General features: G+C 46.9%; 1 protein-coding gene across 3 annotated transcripts in view; it reads left to right on the forward strand.

Annotated features, from left to right (window-relative positions):
• The window catches only part of LOC126527901 (uncharacterized), a 110,891-nt gene that overhangs the window by 61,145 nt on the left and 29,487 nt on the right, over positions 1–20,259 (forward strand). For all 3 annotated transcript variants that reach the window (XM_072284267.1, XM_072284265.1, XM_072284266.1), the window contains 4 exons: positions 2,032–2,333; positions 9,911–10,062; positions 12,504–12,564; positions 18,926–19,021. In XM_072284267.1, the coding sequence (XP_072140368.1) occupies positions 2,032–2,333; positions 9,911–10,062; positions 12,504–12,564; positions 18,926–19,021 (611 nt within the window). The remainder of the gene's footprint in view (positions 1–2,031; positions 2,334–9,910; positions 10,063–12,503; positions 12,565–18,925; positions 19,022–20,259) is intronic.

Here is a 20,259-nt window from a genome sequence, read left to right on the forward strand (position 1 = left end):
ACATCGGAAGGCGACAAATCTTAGGCCTCCCGGCACCCGCTTGCCGGCATTCCCCAGCGCAGTCTGCGCGGGCACTGTCGGTGCCATTAGACACTTGACGCGATGTTTCCGTACGCCGCGTTGGATCACCGAAACCTCGACACAGCACACAACGCAAACCACCGTGCCGACACCAGTCGCACAAACGAAAAACGTGCTGCTCGCAGCGTCGTGCCCGAAAGAAACAAATCAGCTGCTGGATTGTCTTGACATGGCTTACTAAGCTGAAACCGGAACTGCTGTACGACCACTCTATCGAACCAGGCAGAAACAATGATGATGAGCGGAGATTTCCAGTAGCGCCACTTCGTGGGGCAGCAAGGAGGCTCCGTTCAAAAAAAAAATGGCGTTCAGCAAGTCGAACTATGCGCCGGTCAGAGTTGGTGCATGATGCTCTCGATCGAGTTGGCACAAGGAGTGTCCGAAAAATCAGACGCGGGGTTGCAAGGTGTCCAAACTTTCGGCAGTTGTTATACATTACGGTCTATGGGGAGAATGGTGGTGCCGCGAAGCTGACTGAATAATCGGGCATGTCCGAATTTTTGGAGTCCGGAAAATCGGTCGGCGACTGTACTTCACATGTCTTCGATCTACATGAATCAATCCGGTATGATTGGAGCACACTGTGTTAGTGAAAACTCAGTTGCATTTCCGACAGTTGATCGCCAGAAGCAAGGTGGAAGTGGTAATGGTTCCTTATTTGTGTGACATCGCTGAAGCGACGTGCGGTGCGCCGTCGAAGGTGCCATCTCGTTTCCTAGAACGAACTGCTCCGCAAGAACGATCAATACAGGATCTCATGGCGACGCCGATGCCCGAGCGATGGCAGAAATGCGCTTGGAGTGCCCATATACAGTAGAACCTCGTTCATACGTTTTAGGGTAAAAAATTCGAGAAAAAAACGTACTAACCGGGAATACGTATGATTCGAATTTGACAGACTCAACTATTGACACCTACGTAATGCGAAGAGTCGTGCGGATTGTTGTGCCACTAGACACCGACGCGCATCGAGCTGGTGCTGCTCTGGCAGCCTGAGACGCGCTCTGTTGTTTCCCTATTGCGTGGTGTTTTAAAAAGGACAACGGGGAAACGAAATTAAATTGAGCTTGTGGGCGCCGCCAGATGTAGCCAAAGCGGAATGTGATGCCCACATCGTGCCACCTGCAGCAGGGAACGGTGGTGCATTTGTGTTATCGCCTACTAAAAGTGTGCAGTACGCTGCCAATGGCACTATGCGCCACGCGCTGTAAAACAGATAGGTGAAGATGCTGATCCCAACATAGGTTTGGTGGCGATAGCTGTGAGTGCGGCATGCGATGACCGGGGCGGAGATTTACTGGTACCAGAATAAGAAACTGTGCGCCGTCGTTTTCACGTGGGACGGGCAGCTACACTATGCTGTTCTCGATTGCGCATGCCTTTTCTTGTTCACATGGGATCTAGCGGCCAGAAAACATATACAATCACAGTCTGCAGCAGGGAACGGCGGTGCGTTTCGGTTACTGCCTATTAAAAGCGTTTGCTACACTTCCAATGGCACCACGCGCTGTGAAACAGATAGGCGAACATGCTTATCGCAATAGGACTGGTGGTGATTGCTGTGAGTGTCGCATGCGACCCTGGAGAAGATTTGCTGGTACCGAAATGAGAAACTTAGTCCGTGCTGGCGTTTTGATGTGAGACGAGCGGGCGAGTATTGCGGTGATGCTGCGGTGGGCAGCTATATACTTTTCTCGGGCATGCACCTCGCGCATTTTTAGTGGCCAGAAAACATATACGATTGCAGTTTGGTGACGTACTGAACGTTGATGCTGAAAAATTATGTTTTCTGGGAATGTATGAACCACTAATAAATGAGCGTAACTCTATTGGGTCATTTCTTGTGCTCTCCGTTGTAAATGTTGGTGCTTGGAAAACTTACGTAGCAGGAATGTATCGACGAGGTTTTACTGTGATTGCTGTCACAATAATAGTGACTGTCTCTTCTAGGGTTGAAAGCCGGACGCCCCCTCTTCCGCGAACGCATCGTGCGAGCAGCCGGTCACCGAGAACGGGAGAGCCCGCCGTAAGTGAGCCGGTCGAGGCCGTTCGAGCAGGGCCGACTGAGCCGCCAACCGGAGCCGAGCCCGAACTGAGGGCGGCCGAGGACGAGTTGGAGGAGGCCATGCCCGTTGTTCCCGAGGCCGAGTTGTCCGCTGATGCTAGCGCTCCTCTGGTCCAGCCAGACGTCGATGCTGCGGCACAGCCCGAGCGGGCGCCGAGCCCTGCAGCGCCTCCTGCCCCGAGACCAAGTTAGTTCGCAAGCCATACAACACGGCACAGCATAATACAGCGTTGACAGTGCAAATGTGGGACAAAAAATGGACGGCACAGAGTCAGTGTTGTCTACTTCTTGTCTTTGCCTCGAGTGTTTGCCACATTATGTCATCGTACCAGCAAGCCCACCTATGAACCAGAATGTTGCCAGAATGTCGGAATGTTGGCCTGTGGCCAACATTCTGACAAGGGGGCTTGTGTTCACCAGGACGACAACTGCTTTTCTTGACAAGGTGTCTAAAGCCCCCTCTCCCACAATTGGGTGAGGATCCTGAATGGGTATAGGCTGGGTGAGGGAAGCACCTAGACCTCGATGCAACAAGTCTATAAAATCGGCAGTTCGCTTCGTTATATTGAAATATTGTTATATATAGATGTTTTAGGCAAATACTTGTGCAATCGCCGATGGCTTTTCTTACACGGAAGGGGTAGCAAAATTTTCTGAATTATCAGACAATCGAAGAAAACATTTTAATAAAAAAAAATTTAATTTTGTCGAATCTGAGAGTCGGCGACAATAGATACAGTCTCATGCCGTGGCGACGATATCTTCACATCAGCGGTACGAAGCAAAACCAGCCACGCTTTCAAGTCCACTTCACCGGACAGGCCGGACAGGTCGCCATTGGAATCTGAACCTGGCAACATTTAACGCTAGAACATTATCTAGCGAGTCTAGCAGTGCTATTGGAGGAATTAGAGGGCAGTAAATGGGATATAATAGGGCTCAGTGAAGTTAGGAGGACAAAAGAAGCATATACAGTGCTAAAAAGCGGGCACGTCCTGTGCTACCAGGGCTTAGCGGAGAGACGAGAACTAGAAGTCGGATTCCTGATTAATAAGGATATAGCTGGTAACATACAGGAATTCTATAATATTAACGAGAGGGTGGCAGGTCTTGTTGTGAAACTTAATAAGAGGTACAAAATGAAGGTTGTACAGGTCTACGCCCCTACATCCAGTCATGATGACCAGGAAGTTGAAAGTGTTGTAGCTTCGACAGGGGGCCGGACGGAGGGTTTACAGCATGAGGCCTAAACGGCGGGAGCGTGCAGCGGCGCAAGAAAGAGCCGGACTGCTTCGGTCGGGGACCAGACAAAGAATGCTCTTTTATTTCTCCGAGGGGAAGCAGGAGGCAACTTACAGCATTTGGCGCTGAGTGGCGCCCTGACGTAAACGACCCAAAACCGAAACCAGAAGCTAACACAGGATACCACAGAAAGCTTCTATGAAGACGTGGAATCAGCGATGGGTAAAGTCAAAACAAAATACACTATACTAATGGGCGACTTCAGTGCCAGGGTAGGCAAGAAGTAGGCTGGAGACAAGTCCGTGGGGGAATATGGCATAGGCTCTAGGAATAGCAGGCGAGAGTTATTAGTAGAGCTTGCAGAACATGATAATATGAGGATAATGAATACCTTCTTCCGCAAGCGGGTTAGCCGAAAGTGACGGGGAGGAGCCCGAATGGCGAGACTAGAAATGAAATAGACTTTATACTCTGCACTAACCCTGGCATCATCCAAGATGTGGACGTGCTCGGTAAGGTGCGCTGCAGTGACCATAGGATGGTAAGAACTCGAATTAGTCTAGACTTGAGGAGAGAACGGAAGAAACTAGTACATAAGAAGCCGATCAATAAGTTTGCGGTAAGAGGGAAAATAGAGGAATTCCAGATCAAGCTACAGAACAGGTATTCGGCCTTAGCTCAGGAAGAGGACCTTAGTGTTTAAGATATGAATGACAGCCTTATGGGCATCATTAAGGAATCTGCAATAGAAGTCGGTGGTAACTCCGTTAGACAGAATGCCAGTAAGCTATCGCAGGAGATGAAAGATCTGATCAAGAAACGCCAATGTATGAAAGCCTCTAACCCTACAGCTAGAATAGAACTGGCAGAATTCTCCAAGTTAATCAACAAGCGTAAGACAGCTGACATGAGGAAGTATAGTATGGATAGAATTGAACATGCTCTCAGGAACGGAGGAAGCCTAAAAGCAGTGAAGAAGAAACTAGGAATAGGCAAGAATCAGATGTATGCGTTAAGAGACAAAGCCGGCTATATCATTACTAATATGGATGAGATAGTTCAAGTGGCGGAGGAGTTCTATAGAGATTTATACACTACCAGGGGCACCTATGACGATAATAGAAGAGAGAATAGTCAAGTGGAATTTGAAATCCCACAAGTAACACCGGAAGAAGTAAAGAAAGCCTTCGGAGCTATGCAAAGGGGGAAGGCAGCTGGGGTGGATCAGGTAACAGCAGATATGTTAAAGGATGGTGGGCAGATTGTTCTAGAAAAACTGGCCTCCCTTTATACGCAATGCCTCATGACTTCGAGCGTACCGGAATCTTGGAAGAACGCTAACATAATCATAATCCATAAGAAAGGGGACGCCAAAGACTTGAAAAATTATAGACCCATCAGCTTACTGTCCGTTGCCTACAAAGTATTTACTAAGGTAATTGCAAATAGAATGAGGGACACCTTAGACTTCCATCAACCAAAGGACCAGGCAGGATTCCGTAAAGGCTACTCAACAGTAGACCATATTCACACTATTAGTCAGGTGATAGAGAAATGTGCGGAATATAACCAACCCTTATATATAGCTTTCATTGATTACGAGAAAGCATTTGATTCAGTCGAAACCTCAGCAGTCATGGAGGCATTGCGGAATCAGGGTGTAGACGACCCGTATGTAAAAATACTGAAAGATATGTATAGCGGCTTCACAGCCACCATAGTCCTACATAAAGAAAGCAACAAAATCCCAATAAAGAAAGGCATCAGGCAGGGAGATACGATCTCTCCAATGCTATTCACAGCGTGTTTACAGGAGGTATTCAGAGACCTGGAGTGGGAAGAATTGGGGATAAGAGTTAATGGAGAATACCTTAGTAACCTGCGATTCACTGATGATATTGCCTTGCTTAGTAACTCAGGGGACCAATTGCAATGCATGCTCAATGACCTGGAGAGGCAACGCAGAAGGGTGGGTCTAAAAATTAATCTGCAGAAACCTAAAGCAATGCTTAAAGGGACACTAAAGGTTACTATTAAGTCAACGTGGACTGTTGAAATACCATCACAGAAACCTCGAAACGCTTGTTTCGTGCCAAGGAGAGACTTATTTTAAGAGAAAATGCGTTCTGAAGCGTCCGCGTACCTCTAGCGCAGTTCAAATGGCCCGCCCTCCGATCGAGGAGTACTGACATCATGGTCTCATAGTGACGTTGCGCCATCGGTGAGTAGAACGGCGTCCGCAGACGGCGCTACGGCTTTTCTGCGCAAAACGCAAACGCGCGGCCAGAAACAGAGCCAAGACAGAGCCGACAGCAGAGCGAAACCGGGAGTATGGTGGCTAGCGGAAAGAGAAACGAATTACGTCCCACATTACGTCCCACGGCACACGGAGAGTCCGTTTTCGTTAAACTATAGGCTGCGGCGAGCTCGCAGCGTGGTCGGCGTGGTCTGTGAGAAGTGACGAGCCTTTTCGCACTTGCAACAGGGCATAAAAAAGTGCGAATCGACGCAAAACTCGGCCTAGAATCGTGCTTCGCCACAGCCAGGGCTCAATACGACCCAAGCTGGCACGACCCAGATGTCGTTTCCCGCACCGCCACCAGGCGCCGCTACTATACCTCAAACTCCAGCGCAAGGCGCCCATAAGCTGGTACTTCATTCTATGACGCAAACTTCGACGCTCGTCGCAATGGACCCTGACACCGACAGATTGGCTCGCGATGGTGGGCTCAACTTCAGCGATTTGAACACCGACGAGCGCGACCTGCTGCTGAGGGCTCGCACTGCCGGCGTCGTTGCGTACTACGACGGCGGCCTCGACACCGGCTCTCCGGAGCGGGAAAGCAACGAGGGCTTCCCACGACATCACATGGACGTGGCATTCTCGCTGCTTGTTCCAAATGAAACTTTCGCGAGCCAGCAGAACCCTCACAGCACGACGCGATAACGAAACTACTGAAACTCCAAAGCGTGCGCGGCGCAGAGTCGAGCGCGCACAGTCGAGCGAAAACGAAACCTTTCGAACACCCATATTACTGAAGGGTAACCTCAAAATGTTATTTTTTCTTAGAATCGAATAGACGTAGACAAGTAGCATTTCTTTCCGTCTTATAATCAAATGAAATGATATTTTTAATACGAGTAGTTGAGTATTAGTAACACAAATTATGAGGAGTGCTTTCGTCATCGGGCTAGTACCGGAATGTCGCTGGGGGGTCTCAAATCGTGTCATGCATTTACCTCAATTTCTCGGTTACTAAAGCTCTGTTCGCGATTATATTGACGCCTTAGACGTTCTAGAACATTGCTGTACCACTTTAACTTGAGTTTCTGGTAACCTTTAGTGTCCCTTTAACAGTCTCGGAAGAGAACAGCAGTTTACGATAGGTAGCGAGGTACTGGAAGTGGTAAGGGAATACATCTACACCTATGGGAGAGGCCTTTGCCCTGCAGTGGTCGTAACCAGGCTGATGATGATGACCCCCACAGCTGATGGTGTGGGAGATATTATCAACACTACATGTGTGGGAGTCGGTCCACGATGCCATGCTATCTCAGCTTGCCCAGACTTTGCGTTTGTGCTCAGCCACGCCGACAGCGATGTGCAGCCACGGCTGCGCTAGAAATGGAGACGCACGCCTGGTCGTGCTATTGTGAGCTCGCTCCCTACTCCCCTTACCCCTTGGTCGCATGAGAAGGTGTTGCTAATCAAGCCGCCATCCTTCTCGGCTCACTCGTGCACGCTTTCACTCGCACCTAAAGCTTTCAGGGCATGGGGCACGATGAGGTCTTATTGCACTTGTACTTTATGCAAAGCATGACACTGCTACGTGTTGACAGGGACTCTCGGTCCCGCAGCGTTCGATTTGAAATATGCCTTTGCAAGCAGCCGCACGGAATTCAACCATTTCACGGTCTGCATCCGCGGAAGTTTTCATTTATTGTCTCTGTAGTTCTTCACAGTGGCAGTGAAATTTTGTTATATTGAAATTGTGTACAATAGACTTCTGTTAATGCAACACCTGTTAATTCCAATTTTTGGTTAATTTCACCCGACCGAAAGTCCTGGCCGGCACCCATATAGCTTGTTATTTTGATCCTGAAATTAGCCTTCACCAGGTAATTCAAACTTGGCTAGCCGTAACGTATGCACCCGACCCAATGGTGACCGCAGTTCGTGACTCCCCTAGCAGCAGCATCTGTCTTGGCGGTGCCTGGGGCACAGTGAATGCGTCGAATGCACGTCTTCTCTCGTCCAGAACACCTATTTTTGGCCTGCCTGAAGAAGATTTTCAATCGAAAACAGTAGCTTATAAAGAATTAATTACAGTGGGTTCCCCATTCTAACACCTGCCTTTTTTCCATGAAATTTCTTCCTTAAAGTGCCTGCGTGGTGCTATCAGATACGAAACCAAATCCACATTCGTGGCGTTTGTATGCTTTACCGCATGACAGGGCAGCATTGCGGCAACGCTGACATTAAAAACTGTTACGCTGAAGCTGACTTTAGGATTTTTTTTTCTTCTTTTCTTTCTTTTTTTTTTCTACTAGATTGGGTGGACTTTCAATTTGTGCTTCTGCCTCGCCAGCCTGACAACTGTTGATGGAAGCGGGTGCCGGCCCACTGCGAGAGATAAAGAGAGCACAAGAAAGCGTTGAGGGAGAGAGAGAGGCTTGCTCGATATTGCCCCTAGCTCACCTTTTATACTCGGTGCCTTGTGAATCCGCACACACGCTATTGTGTGCGGGAACGCGAGGCATGGGAACATCTCCAGTATAGATCAGTGGTGTGTAGTACCCTAGTTCAGCGCTTCAAAATCAGGTAATTAAGGTATTTCAAGACAAAGACATGTGCGTGCTTGCGAACCCACAACTCGTGAAACATGTGAATTTTATACGAAAGTGCTACCTAAATATTCTTATTATTATTATTATTATTTTTTTTTTGCATGAGTGTCTGCTTTCAAGGGGTGCGCCTTATACAAGGGTTCGAGTTTTACACAGGAGTATACGGTACACTTGAGTAGATGTTGGGAAAATATGTGTCGTCAAAAGCTTTTGCTGAAACTTTGGGACTTCTTCGCCGCCTATCTTAGATTTTGTCTATCTCGCTTATGTGACACCTCTCCACAAGGAAAGAGTGGCTGCTTAGCTATTGCAGTGGTGGGAATGCTGCTGCAATTGCTCCACTCTGCTACATTCCGTTAAGGCTGCTACATCCATGCTCCAAATGAGACAAACTGCTCCAAAGCTGCTCCAGGACGAGCCGTGCTGTGTGATCTCGGAGGCTATTATGAAGAGAAGTTGCGGTCAGGCAGTCGCCGCCACCTTATGTAAAGAGTGCCGTCGCATCTTTTGTCATTCATAAAACTAAATGAGCTAAAGGGGTCACTGAGCTGATCCAATCCAATATGTGCTCACACATGTTTGTGGTCAGCCATTAGAAAACTGTACGCCATATTCGCGGGTCGTGCATAGTTTAGGATGAATACTGTCCGGTCTAGTATTGCACGCTCAGCCCATCGCGCGTTGTTGGCATGTCCCGCATTCATGCTTCACACCAGCGGCGTAGCCTGGGTAGGATAAGAGTTCCTCAACCGACCACGCACACTTTGCACGTTCGGTGCGGAGGCTGTGTTACGCTGCACTCGGGAAACTAAAGCATATCTTCGTGCATATTATTAGCTGCTTTGCTGTGTCGAGTTTATCTGTGTGTTCTTGTAATGCAGTGGATTTCTAGCTTGGCCATTTTACTAGCTAGACGTCGTAGGCGTAAAATGAAATTGCTCAAATGGCCTTCCTGCAAGCCACGTGACTATTGCTGTGAGCTTTTGTGCCTTTTTGTGGCTTGCTTTACCGCTCGAAGCATGCGGTATTTTCTTTTTCGAGCATGCTAGTTGGCATAGTGTGGCCATGGGGTGGTTGTAATTTGTGAGTGGTCACTTACGTGGATTACCTTCCTCGAGAATATTCGCAATGATGCGTGCCGGTACTCTGGAACCATTTCTGACTTGCAGCAATAATATCTGGCCGATAACCATTCGGAATCATCATTGTTGACTCCTACAAGATCTTCTCCAAATTGTAATTTTTCATGCTCCGATGTCTGCTCTAAATCATAATTTTTCCAGTTGCGAAATGGGCTCCAAAAGGCACATGGGTCGTTCCCACCAGTGCTCTTGCAGAAGCACAATCTACTAACGCAGTTTAATTGGTATATCCTTGTTAACGTGGTAATAGTACCCTCCTGTTTAGGTTTCCTCTAAAACATAATTTGCTTTCAAAAGGTGAGGCTTTATAGTCTTGCATGACATTAAGTCTGTCGGTCATTGTGACAGTAACCTGAATTGCGATAATGACCTTGAGAGACGTTCACCTCTGGTTTTATGCCAAAAAATGTTAGCGAAGGTATATTTATCTGGTGCATCTGTACAGATTCTTTTCGAGTTGGACAACGATTGTGTTTGCCCCTGCATGTTTAGGCTGTCGCCTACTATAGAGAGAGTTGACGCGTGCCTGCAGGGAGGCGCCGCATTCCCGGGTCCCCACCATCCGGGGAGCCAGTACGTCGCCGCCGCCGCCGCTCTCGGGTCATCATCGATCAGGAGACGGAGATCGACATGGAGACTCTGCGGCAGAACATCCGTGACAGCAGTGCGGCGGCTCTTACACGGGTGGGCAGCCACCATCATCACTCGGCCAACCGTTAAAGACATTTGAAAAGAAAGCCTAACAGGACTTGCTGGGGGCCTAGTCAGTGCACACTTGTCGCAGTTAGCGAGTGCAACAAACAGACGCAGCATGTAATAAAAAGGACTGACGCAGGACCGTATCCATATCTTTGCTTTCGTGCTATGTCTGGTTTTTTGGGTTCACTAACTGTGTCATGTTTCGAGAAAAAGCTTTAGCCCTCGGACAAGCTCTAACTTCCCCAATCAATTACTTGCGGGGCACAGATGTGATCACAGCCTATGCGAAGGCAACAGACAATCCAATAAAAGGACTTAAAGGGGTCCAGAAGGGCTTGGTGAAAAAGCAGTCATGGAATAGCCTATGGTGCTATGAACACCTCGGCCAGATTTTGCAGTTGTGTGCGACATGTGGAGCTTGCAAGCAGAGCTCGAAGTCACCTTTTTCTCAACTGCTGTCTTTTCAACAGAAGCCTGCTCTTCACTCTTTTCTGGACGCCCTATTTTGTAATATAGCAGATTCCCATGCGCGGCTGCCAATGCCAATAGGTGACATCAATAAAGAAGGGTGTTTGGGTCATTGCGCTCCTTCCTACTGTAACCGTGTATATTCGTTGGTGCAGTTTAATAAACATGCTGAAGTAAGCAAAAATCTGCTTTTGAATTTTGATAATAATTACGTATTTCCAGAAGAAGCTGACTATCCTCTGCTCGTGCTTTGTTGTGGCCGCCCGTGTAGGAATGAAACTTTGCTTACCCTGCTTATTGGTGTTGCTGCCGCCAGGTCTTGCCAATTTTGACGAGTTTTCAGCACTCGACCAGCCTCGAACCATGCCCAACTTAAGGTCAGACCACTCGAATGCTTGCCCAGCGCGTACTCACTCCTGACCGCTCCTGGTTAGATGCCTTGGCAGGCTTCGCTTCGTATTGAGCTATTGCTAGCGCTTCAAAATACACAAGTTGGGTGTGGCTATTATCCGCCCGTCAACCCGGTACAGGACAAAGCTGGGCCGCACTGCACCAAGTAGCGCGGCCAGACAGGAACTTACGAGCGCGAACGTGCACTCGAGCCCTGTCGTGCACAAAGCAAACGCTGCGCGTGTGCGACATACAGTTGCACGTAGCTGCCGTCTGCTGCGTACCATAGGTACCGCGACCGCCATATGAGGCCGAAACGAGTCAGCTGGTTGAGCGCATTGTGGCTTGCTGAAGACAACCGCGTTTGACGTGTCGCAGGCACCAAAATTGGAAGTACTGGTGTCTACTAGAAAATGTAAAATCAAATTTTAACTGCGCGTCATGGTGACGTCCAGTAAGGCAGAGCGTTGTGGGGCCCCCCGACTCTGCCAATAGCCTTCTCAGTGCAAGTGATTGAAGAAGGAATACCGGGAACGGTATTATATGCGACCTTTGATTTCCCTAACTTTGCTTCTGCTGAACGCATTTAAGTACTTTTCTTGCAGCAATGTATTTCTGAAATAGTCTATTTTATCTTCAAATGTATTTCTCAACTTAAGTAAAAAGTGGTTCAGGGCCCCTTTAATGTCCCGAAAATGCACATTAGTCGATGTGGGATGCTGTAGTTGGGGACTCCTGAATAATTTTGAGCACCTGGGATTCTTTAATGTGCATCCACGGTGCTGTACGCTACTGTTTTAGAATTCCACCCCTATCGAAATGCTGCCACTGTGGCTGTGAGTCGAAGCCACGACCTAGTGCTTTGCAGCAGAATGTTAGTCAGAAATCACCGCGGCATGTTCGACATATATAATGTGAAGTCGAGGAAAGCATAGAGGAGATTAACGGGGCTTTATATTAATTTAAATGTGGATATAACAAGGCAACTTTCCTCGACTTTCGTATAATTTTTTTCATTATTTCTGTGTTTCTTTGTGTTGTTGTTAGTAAATAAAGATATAGTCTCTTGTTTCTTTTGCTTCTTTGCTGCTGATTGATGCAATTTCGTTAGACCACTGCTGAACTTATTTTAATGGAATTTCTTTCATTAGGGTGTGAAAACGAAATTCTAGTAACTGTTGGAAGACGAGCATTTATTTAGGGCACCAAGATGTTTTTTTGTGATAGCAGTTGCCTTAGGTAGGTAAATTTTGTAAAATATTTGAGCACAAATTTTAGAGTTTCATAGGTCTGCACTTAGAGCAGTTCTGTAAACTGTATCTGTTCAATCGTCCAAGGCGTACATATGTTGTGTTAGTTCACAGCTTACGTGAAGATGGTATGTGCAAGTTCTGTAAAGTCCTTTTCACAAATTATTGGCATAGTTATCAGCGTGTTGCATAATACAGTAACTTTGTTCGCTTTAGATTCCCCGTTAGAAGTTTACGTAAGCATGCAAACTGTTCTGCAGTCGCAAATTCAATGCTCAATTTGTTTTAAATTTCATGTGTCGATGCTTGGCGATGCAGGACATTGCGGTGCTGCCCACAGCGCAAGATGCAGAGACGCTCTTCCGACAGCCCGGCCGTCGTACGTATGCGCACTAAGCGGTCAATGTAGTGGACATTTGCCTTTTGTCCATTCCTTTTTTCTTTTGAAATGTCCTCTTCAGACCGCTGTAGTTATCTTGTTCTTCCGAGTCTAACAAACTTTAACTCATCCTCATCCTTGACTTCACAGTTTTGAGACGTGCCTGTGCCATGCCTCTACTGCATGTTTCTGGCCTAGTCTTTTTCAAAGCAGTAGCCTTTTTTTTTTTTTTAACTCTGACCACTTTGAATGGTTTGACCATCTCTCGCAGTAAACAGTGACACATACCCAGTGACCCTAGTTGTCTATCTCGGGCTGCTAGGTACCGAATTGACACGACTGTAAGTCGACTCAAATGTTAGTTGACACCCCCCACCCCCCACCCCCCCATAATGCGTGTGATAGGAAAAAAAAAGAAGAGCATACCCGAGGGCGTATTCCCAAACGAAAACTTATTAGTAGCTGGCATAGTCACTGGACTACTCGTCTTCACTTGTGCCATCGTCATTGCTGCTAAGGTCCCACAGTGCGTCGTCATCCAGCTAAATTCCAGATTTGGCAAACGACTGCACCATGACATATTGTGGAACAGCAGCCCACGCCGAATGCACCCAGCCACTTGCACTCGTCAGGGAGGCTCTTTTGACAGGTCCGGTTGGCTTAAGTTCACGGCCTTCTACCGCCAGCCACTCGTACTTGCGGTGTAGCAGGTCCTTAAAAGGCGAAGATCTGGGATTGTTTCGTGACCGTGTCGCACTTCACTGGCAGGGACAGATTGCGCATTTCGGTGACGTATGCCGCAAGCTTGGCCTACAGCTCCGGAAAGCATCCCGACTTCGGCCCGTGGAAAATTCTTCGCTTGCTGTCGCATGGGAAAATTTTGCTTCGCTGCAGTCGCCACTCTCCCACCACCCGTTCAGAAACATAGAACTTGCGGCACGCTGCGCAGTGATTTGTTTCTTTGGCGTAAAGGATGGCAGCCCTCTTGAACGCTGCTGTGAACGAGCGCCAAATGTTTAGTGGGCCTGGAGCACTCGTGACGACCGAGGAAGCATGGAAGTAGCACGTAGCCGGCAGTCAAGTCGAACCCGTGAAACTAAGAGCTACAGGGAAAGAGAAACACGTGAGCGGTGTCTTCTCTTCCTTGAACTATCGATACTCTCCGTAAACGCCGCCATTCTGAGGGTGCTGCTGCGAATGGAACAGCTGCACTTCCATCAACTGTCGACACCCCCCCATGAGTGTTGTGTGCACTGTAAAACTCGGAAATATCGAAAAACCCTTCCAAAAAGCGAAAAAATGCGTGGGATAGCAAAAAGCTACGGGTAGGGCCATACATTAAACAAAATTGTAACTATGTTGTAGCTCCCCTGATATGTTGTAGTTCTTTTTTCGCGGTTGCCATGTTTTGGTTTCAATTGTAAGTAAGATTTTCAAATTTTAAAAAAATTGGTCGACTTACAATCGTGTAAATACGGTATGCACTGGTGCCCGTCTTGCCTAACGGACAGCATGGGCCATTCGGTATGCGCCCGAATAGGCTGCTGGCCGGCCCAATAAACAACTTGGGTCGGTGGGTGTCTGCCCAGACAGACAACCTCATCGCTGCATATGTGATAATGGGTGAGTGCCCACTTTTGGCCAATCCCCGAGAATGGATGTGCCAAGGTGGCACAAGGGGTTCGACAAGGTGACACGTGTGTGCCGTGTTTATACAGGAAGATGTGTGGTGTTGAGATATTATTTGGCATCACGGTTGGCATCGAGGTCGCCCATAATGCTTTGTGGTTCACGGATGTCATGGGGATATGCAGCAGCTTACACAAGAAGGGTGTTGCTGACTTTGACAATCATCATTGATGGTTTCTACAACTCTTGTGTCATAGCAATAGCACGTAAAAAAAAAATGGTATGGGATCAAAAAATGCTGACTTGCAACTATTACATAAGTTTAGTGAATCGTCTTTCTCAGTTATTTAGTGCATTGTGCGAAAAAGTCATCATTCTTTCTTTATTTTTTTCTCTCACCTCTTTATTGTTCCTCAATTTTCATTTTTCTTTTCTAGATTATCCTAGTAGTGTCATGACGCCGTTTATTTCGTGCATTAGAACAAATTGTAGGCATGCATAACACATAGTTCACCATACTAGCTGGCTCCATAGCTGTATCAGCATGGAATCCAGGGTGATGTTGATTAAGTAGAGCCCCGTTCACATGTTTTTAAAGGGACGGTGGAAAAGAAAAGTACCAGCCGGGGAAATGTAACCATGAGGAAGATAGCAAATCGCCACAGCACAACTACAGAAACAGTCTGAGTGGCTGGCAGGGCAGTTATTAGATGTCTCGGTGCTCGTACTGTGAGCAGGAACGGCACATATGCACGCGTGCATTATTAAGGGACACATATGGTGTTCCATGACAGTGGCCCCTACCGCAGTATTTTGTGTACGGTTCACCACATAACACGGTTCTATTGCGCTGAAGCTGACTTAAGAGAACCGGCAGTTGTGAAAGACAAATAAGACCCTTGCAAGCCCCAAAGTAAATGTAGCCCCTGGCAGAATTGGTCAAGTGTGTGTGGTTCCCAGCAGGTTTTAATCGATGCGCACTTTTTGCAGATGCTTCGCCAACTGCCCTGTGCGTGCTTTTTCCCAAATGTTTGTGCAACTTTGCTAGTTCATCGCAAACTTTGGTCGCCTGTTGCTATGAATTGGTTGCTTGTTGCAACGAATCGGTTTCTCGTTGCAACGAATCCGTTTCTTGTTGCAACATAAAAGAGTCAATTTCTTCCTGCACCATTATATTTATGTGGCAGCCACTTTCAATTGCAATCTAAGATGCAGGAACATTACAGATGGGTGCTGTGTCAAATGGGAAGATAATGCATAGGAGCCAATGGGACTTGGGTCGGGACCACGAAAACACTTCGTAGAAGCCGGGAAAATGCAACGGTGAGGAACGTATCAGCGGGGTTCCACTGTAATTGTTACAAAAGCATCTGCAACAGCAAACCGAAATCCATATTTCTGTGGTCACAACCAAAGGTGGGCAAATGCCCTCATTTTTGGTCTTCTACCGCTCCACCTGACAACGCAAGTCAAGCCTCCGCCGCCGCCGCCGCCGACGACGATGGTGATAATGAATGCTCTCAAAGTGACCACTGCACTATTTAAAGTGGGTGTCAAATGGTGAAACTAGCACAGTCTGACATTTTCGCAGTCACTAGGCTGAGCTGCGTATTGTAATTCTCAGCTGCATGCAACCGTAATCCAGGATGTCCTTGTGACAGTCTTAGGCAGTCATGTTTCATTGCCAGATGCACTGGAGAATAAACATTGGTTACTACACCAATGTGGGGATTGTGCTGAGATTTTACTACACGCAAATACTCCTGAAAACATGATGCGTCCAAACACACGCATTGCCTATGAAGCGCGTGCACTGTTTAGCACGGATAAGAATATGCTAACTACTGGTTCTATACAGTAGTACTTAGTGTCAAAGGTACGATAAAAAACAGAACAGCTAGGACACTTTGCTCTGTGACACTACTGATGGAATAAAAATAGGGTCCGGGGTTAGATAGTTTGTCTGTCTAAGGGTCGTTTGCAATATTGCAGCACCAGGGCTATCACTTCATATGGCCTCGCTCACTATCATATTTTTTCGTCCGTTCAGGTATCCACAAATAACGTGTGTGCTCGGAAGTTTGGGAATGTGAGTAAATACAGCATGCAGATCAATGCCCACAACTCAATCACTTCCAGCCTGCGCTTCCCACATTTGTTTGTGCATTCAAGTATAATGCAAGAGCAACTTGCTACTGTAATATTCCGAGTCATTGCTCTCCCCCCCCCCCCCCCCCAGTCCCCTGAAATTCAAGAAAATATTGGGTGGGCCATGCCTCGGGGACCAAACAAGAAAAAGTCGGAAAAACTAGAAAGAAAATGGAGGACGCTTAAGCTACGCCTTTAAAAGTGGAACGTGATAGCATTCAAAGATCCCTGACTGCTTCTCGCGCTTCCCGGCAACTGCAGCGTATGTAACCATAATGTTTACTGGGAAACGCTCATGGCAAATGCTATGCACGAAGGCGAGCTTTCTGGTCGAAACGCGGCCTCTTGCATGGACCACGATGCGGCGGAGGCAAGCGCCACCTGGAAGTGTTTCAAGGAAGCGGGTGCTCCGCCCTTTGGACTCTGAGATATTTACACGCTGACGTGCGCAAATGGCAGACGCCGTCTCTGGTCTCTGCATTGTGGAAACCCTGGAAAGATGTTCGTTTGAGTTTCCGTGTAACAGAATTATGTAGCTTGCGATTTTTCTACGTATTTTAGCTTGAGAAATTTGAATTAAGTGAATTCCTTGCGTCTTACGAACGGCCTAGGTGTGTGCAGCTCAAATATTTTTGCCGTAATGACGTCTGATGCCGGACACGTGCCGCTGCCGCCGACACTGGATTTTCGGCAACGCGGGCCTTAACGCTGTCGTGCTAATGTGCATTTTGTTGTTCTTTTTTTTTTTTTTCCCCTTGTGGCTTGAGGAGAGAAACGGTCAATTTTTATCCCGGGATGTTATCTTGCAGCATCGGGAAAGGAAGAAGAAAGGCACCCAAGTTACAAGCTAGCAAAGTGAGGAGTGCCAAGAGCAGATAAAGAAGCAAGTTACGGGTCCTGAAATGTCTGCGTTTTTTCACGTTGACTTGGTCAGTGGCCACAGTTTCTTCATCAGGTGTTTTCTTCTTTCCTCTTGTCTTTTTGATAACACTTGTTCCCACATTGAAGTTGTAACAACGAGCGTGATGGCAGTCATCAGCATAAGCTTTCGTGGCTTCCTTTCTCTTGGTGTCATTCCACTGTGTTGTTCTGTTGCTATGGTGGCAGCATACTTGGGAGCAGACTTTTTTACGTCTGTGCCAAACATCATGCTGTGGGGCAGAATTAAGGCGTGCAGTTGGTTCTGTAGCAAGATGTTTTTCTTCAAGGTGGGATGTCTGGATTAGCTTGAACAATAGTTTTCTGAACCACTCTATAGTTCCATTTGTTTGAGGCCAGTATGACATTATTTTGCATTTGTGGAAATTCAGCTCTGTTGCCAGAGAGGCCATGTTCCTGCTGAAGACTGGTCCGTTGTGAGACTTCACAGAGTCTGGTATACCGAAAAGGGCAAACGTCTTGTGGATTTTTGGTGTGACTTGTTCCGAAAGTGTCGAATGAACCAACTCGACAACTGGGAAGCGCGAGTGTTCATGTGTGAGGACAAGTCAATGTTTGCCCGACTGAAGGGTGCATGTAGGTCAACAGCGACTTCCGACCAGTATTGCTGTGAAAGGGGGTTCATAGCGAGTGGTTCCTGGTGAGATTTTAATGCAAAAGCATTGTATGGCTCGTGAGGTAGAAAATTTGGCGCTGGCACTGTTGGCGTGACCACGCCATGGTCCAGAAATGCTCTGAACCCTTGACCTGTGGTGGGAGTCGAACCCCCGAACTTTGGTGTTAATTAAGTCATGGTTAATTAATATAGAGTTAATAAAGGTACTCCAACCCATGGCTTTTGGTAAGATTCATGACTTTTGGCGTTAATTAAGGCACTCGAACCCACGACCTTGCATTGTGTGCACCTGGTTATAAACACCTTTGGTCGCGTTGCAGTGCTTCTGCTGACGTGGCCGCTCGAGTCACGTGACTCTGCCAGTGGTGCCACTGAATGTCACCATGATGCTTTCGCATTCATCCACATAAGGATGACAAAGTGCCCCTTGAATTTATTTTGTCACAGGCTTGGGATGGAATGCGTGCTTGGACTATCTTGGCATCCAATGCGCGTCCATTTGAGCAAACGAAGCTTTGGTGTGCAGCAGTTTGGTTTTCACAATCTGCTGGTGACCAATGTGCGCTAGATGGACGGCCAGCAAGTGGAGAGGTGTTGGCACGAGGATTCTAGTGCCGTCGAGGATGATGTCATTTTGCACACCCAGTTAGTTTTTTTACCTTTGTTACCTGACCAATCTCATGTTGGTCGCTTCGAGAGCTGAACCGTTTTGTTAGTTTTTTATTTTGTTGTTTACATTGTTTTCTACTGCAGAGGTTTAGAGTTGTGAACACAATCTTTAATTATGATCAAATTTTCTTATGTGGCATTTTTGTAAGCAAATTGTTTACCTAAATCAATAGCCAGCTCCCAGCTATTAGTACATTCTAATTCCTTTCTTTTTTAATGCACTAGACTTCCTTAAAAATCAATTTAAAGAAAGTAAATCAGTTCCATCAATTATTATGATTCTCCTGTAATCAAGATACTAACTCCCGACATAAAAGCTTCCGCTAAGTTGACAGTCAATAGAGTCTGTGGCTTCTACAGGGCTGCTTTCCAAACGCCTGCTGGTGCCATGGCAGCGAGTCCGGACATTGCCCAGACCAGATGACGAGGAGCCAGCCGTGGCCCCCGAAGAACCAGGTGAGTCCATCGGGACTGTTTCTCTCGGAAGCAAAGTACACTGATAACGTACTGGCAAGCGCAGCAAATTTCGTTTGTGGTAAAGTACAGTCAAACTATTTTATTTCCACCTTCACGGGGCCAACAGAAATGATTGAATCATCCGGTGGATCGAACCGAAACAAGAGGCAGGAAATGTCCAAACACATCGCTGCATTATTTGCCAGTATTTACCTGAATCTAATGCGCACCCACTTTTATGTTTTCAAAGTGGATAACCATGTGCGTGCAACTGTTATGCCCCACTGATTTTGTTATAAAGAAAATGTACAATATCAGTTCATGCTATTGGTCCAAGTATTTGTGTGGCGTGTTTGGCTAGCTCACTTAAGCTATCAGTAAAGAAATTAATAGAAACTGCAAGTCAATATCCTCCGACTTTATACTAACAACTATAAAAGATGAGTTTGGGCTTAAAGCTACTTTTCTCGTTCAAATTTCATAGCAAGGTATCATTCTTTGGAGCACATTGTTCACTGAAACACCAATTGTCATGTTTGTGGAGTGCTACAGTCGTCTACCTTTATTTGGCTTGCCTCTTGTTTGAAAGTTGGCTTAGTTGTATCACAGCGACTGTATAGCACAGATGCAACACAGAAGTGAGAGCAATCACATTGTCGTGTACATTTTCTCTAGTGCGGTTTATTAACCAGCAATGACCAAATTGACATGTTTTCATGTTGACAGCCAGTTGGAATGATGCCCTGCTTTCAGGCAATGCAAGCTCTGTTGCTAAGACTTCATTTACTGTCACCCTCGCATGTTGAGTCGTGTGGTAAAAATAAACCTGGAGCATTACCAAGCTGTTTGGGTGTGTGTCGAAATGCTCTGACAGGGATGGAAGTGCTGCACCAATTGCGCCATTTTGCGCAAAGCTACCAGCTGCACCAGTTTGTGCCAAAACACTAACTTTGAATGAAGTCGCCAAATTTGGCGGGATGTTCAACGTTCATTGGCAACCGCACAGCCGCCTGTTGACTGTTAGTATTTAGCCCTAGAAGCAAAGCTAAAGCAATCCGTTTCAGCGTCGGCGTCTTTGGAGTGTGGCTGTGTTTGGTGGTACATTGTAACTTGGCAACGGGAAAACAAAAATTTTTTGTGCTGTACAATGCATTACGAATGTTTTATGTTAGTCTTACACGTTTGTGTAATATGCTGATCAGCTAAAGATGATGAACTGTCACACTTTTTACGGGGCA

The sequence above is a fragment of the Dermacentor andersoni genome, chromosome 9, assembly GCF_023375885.2.
Source record: "Dermacentor andersoni chromosome 9, qqDerAnde1_hic_scaffold, whole genome shotgun sequence".
Classification (NCBI taxonomy): Eukaryota; Metazoa; Arthropoda; class Arachnida; order Ixodida; family Ixodidae; genus Dermacentor; species Dermacentor andersoni.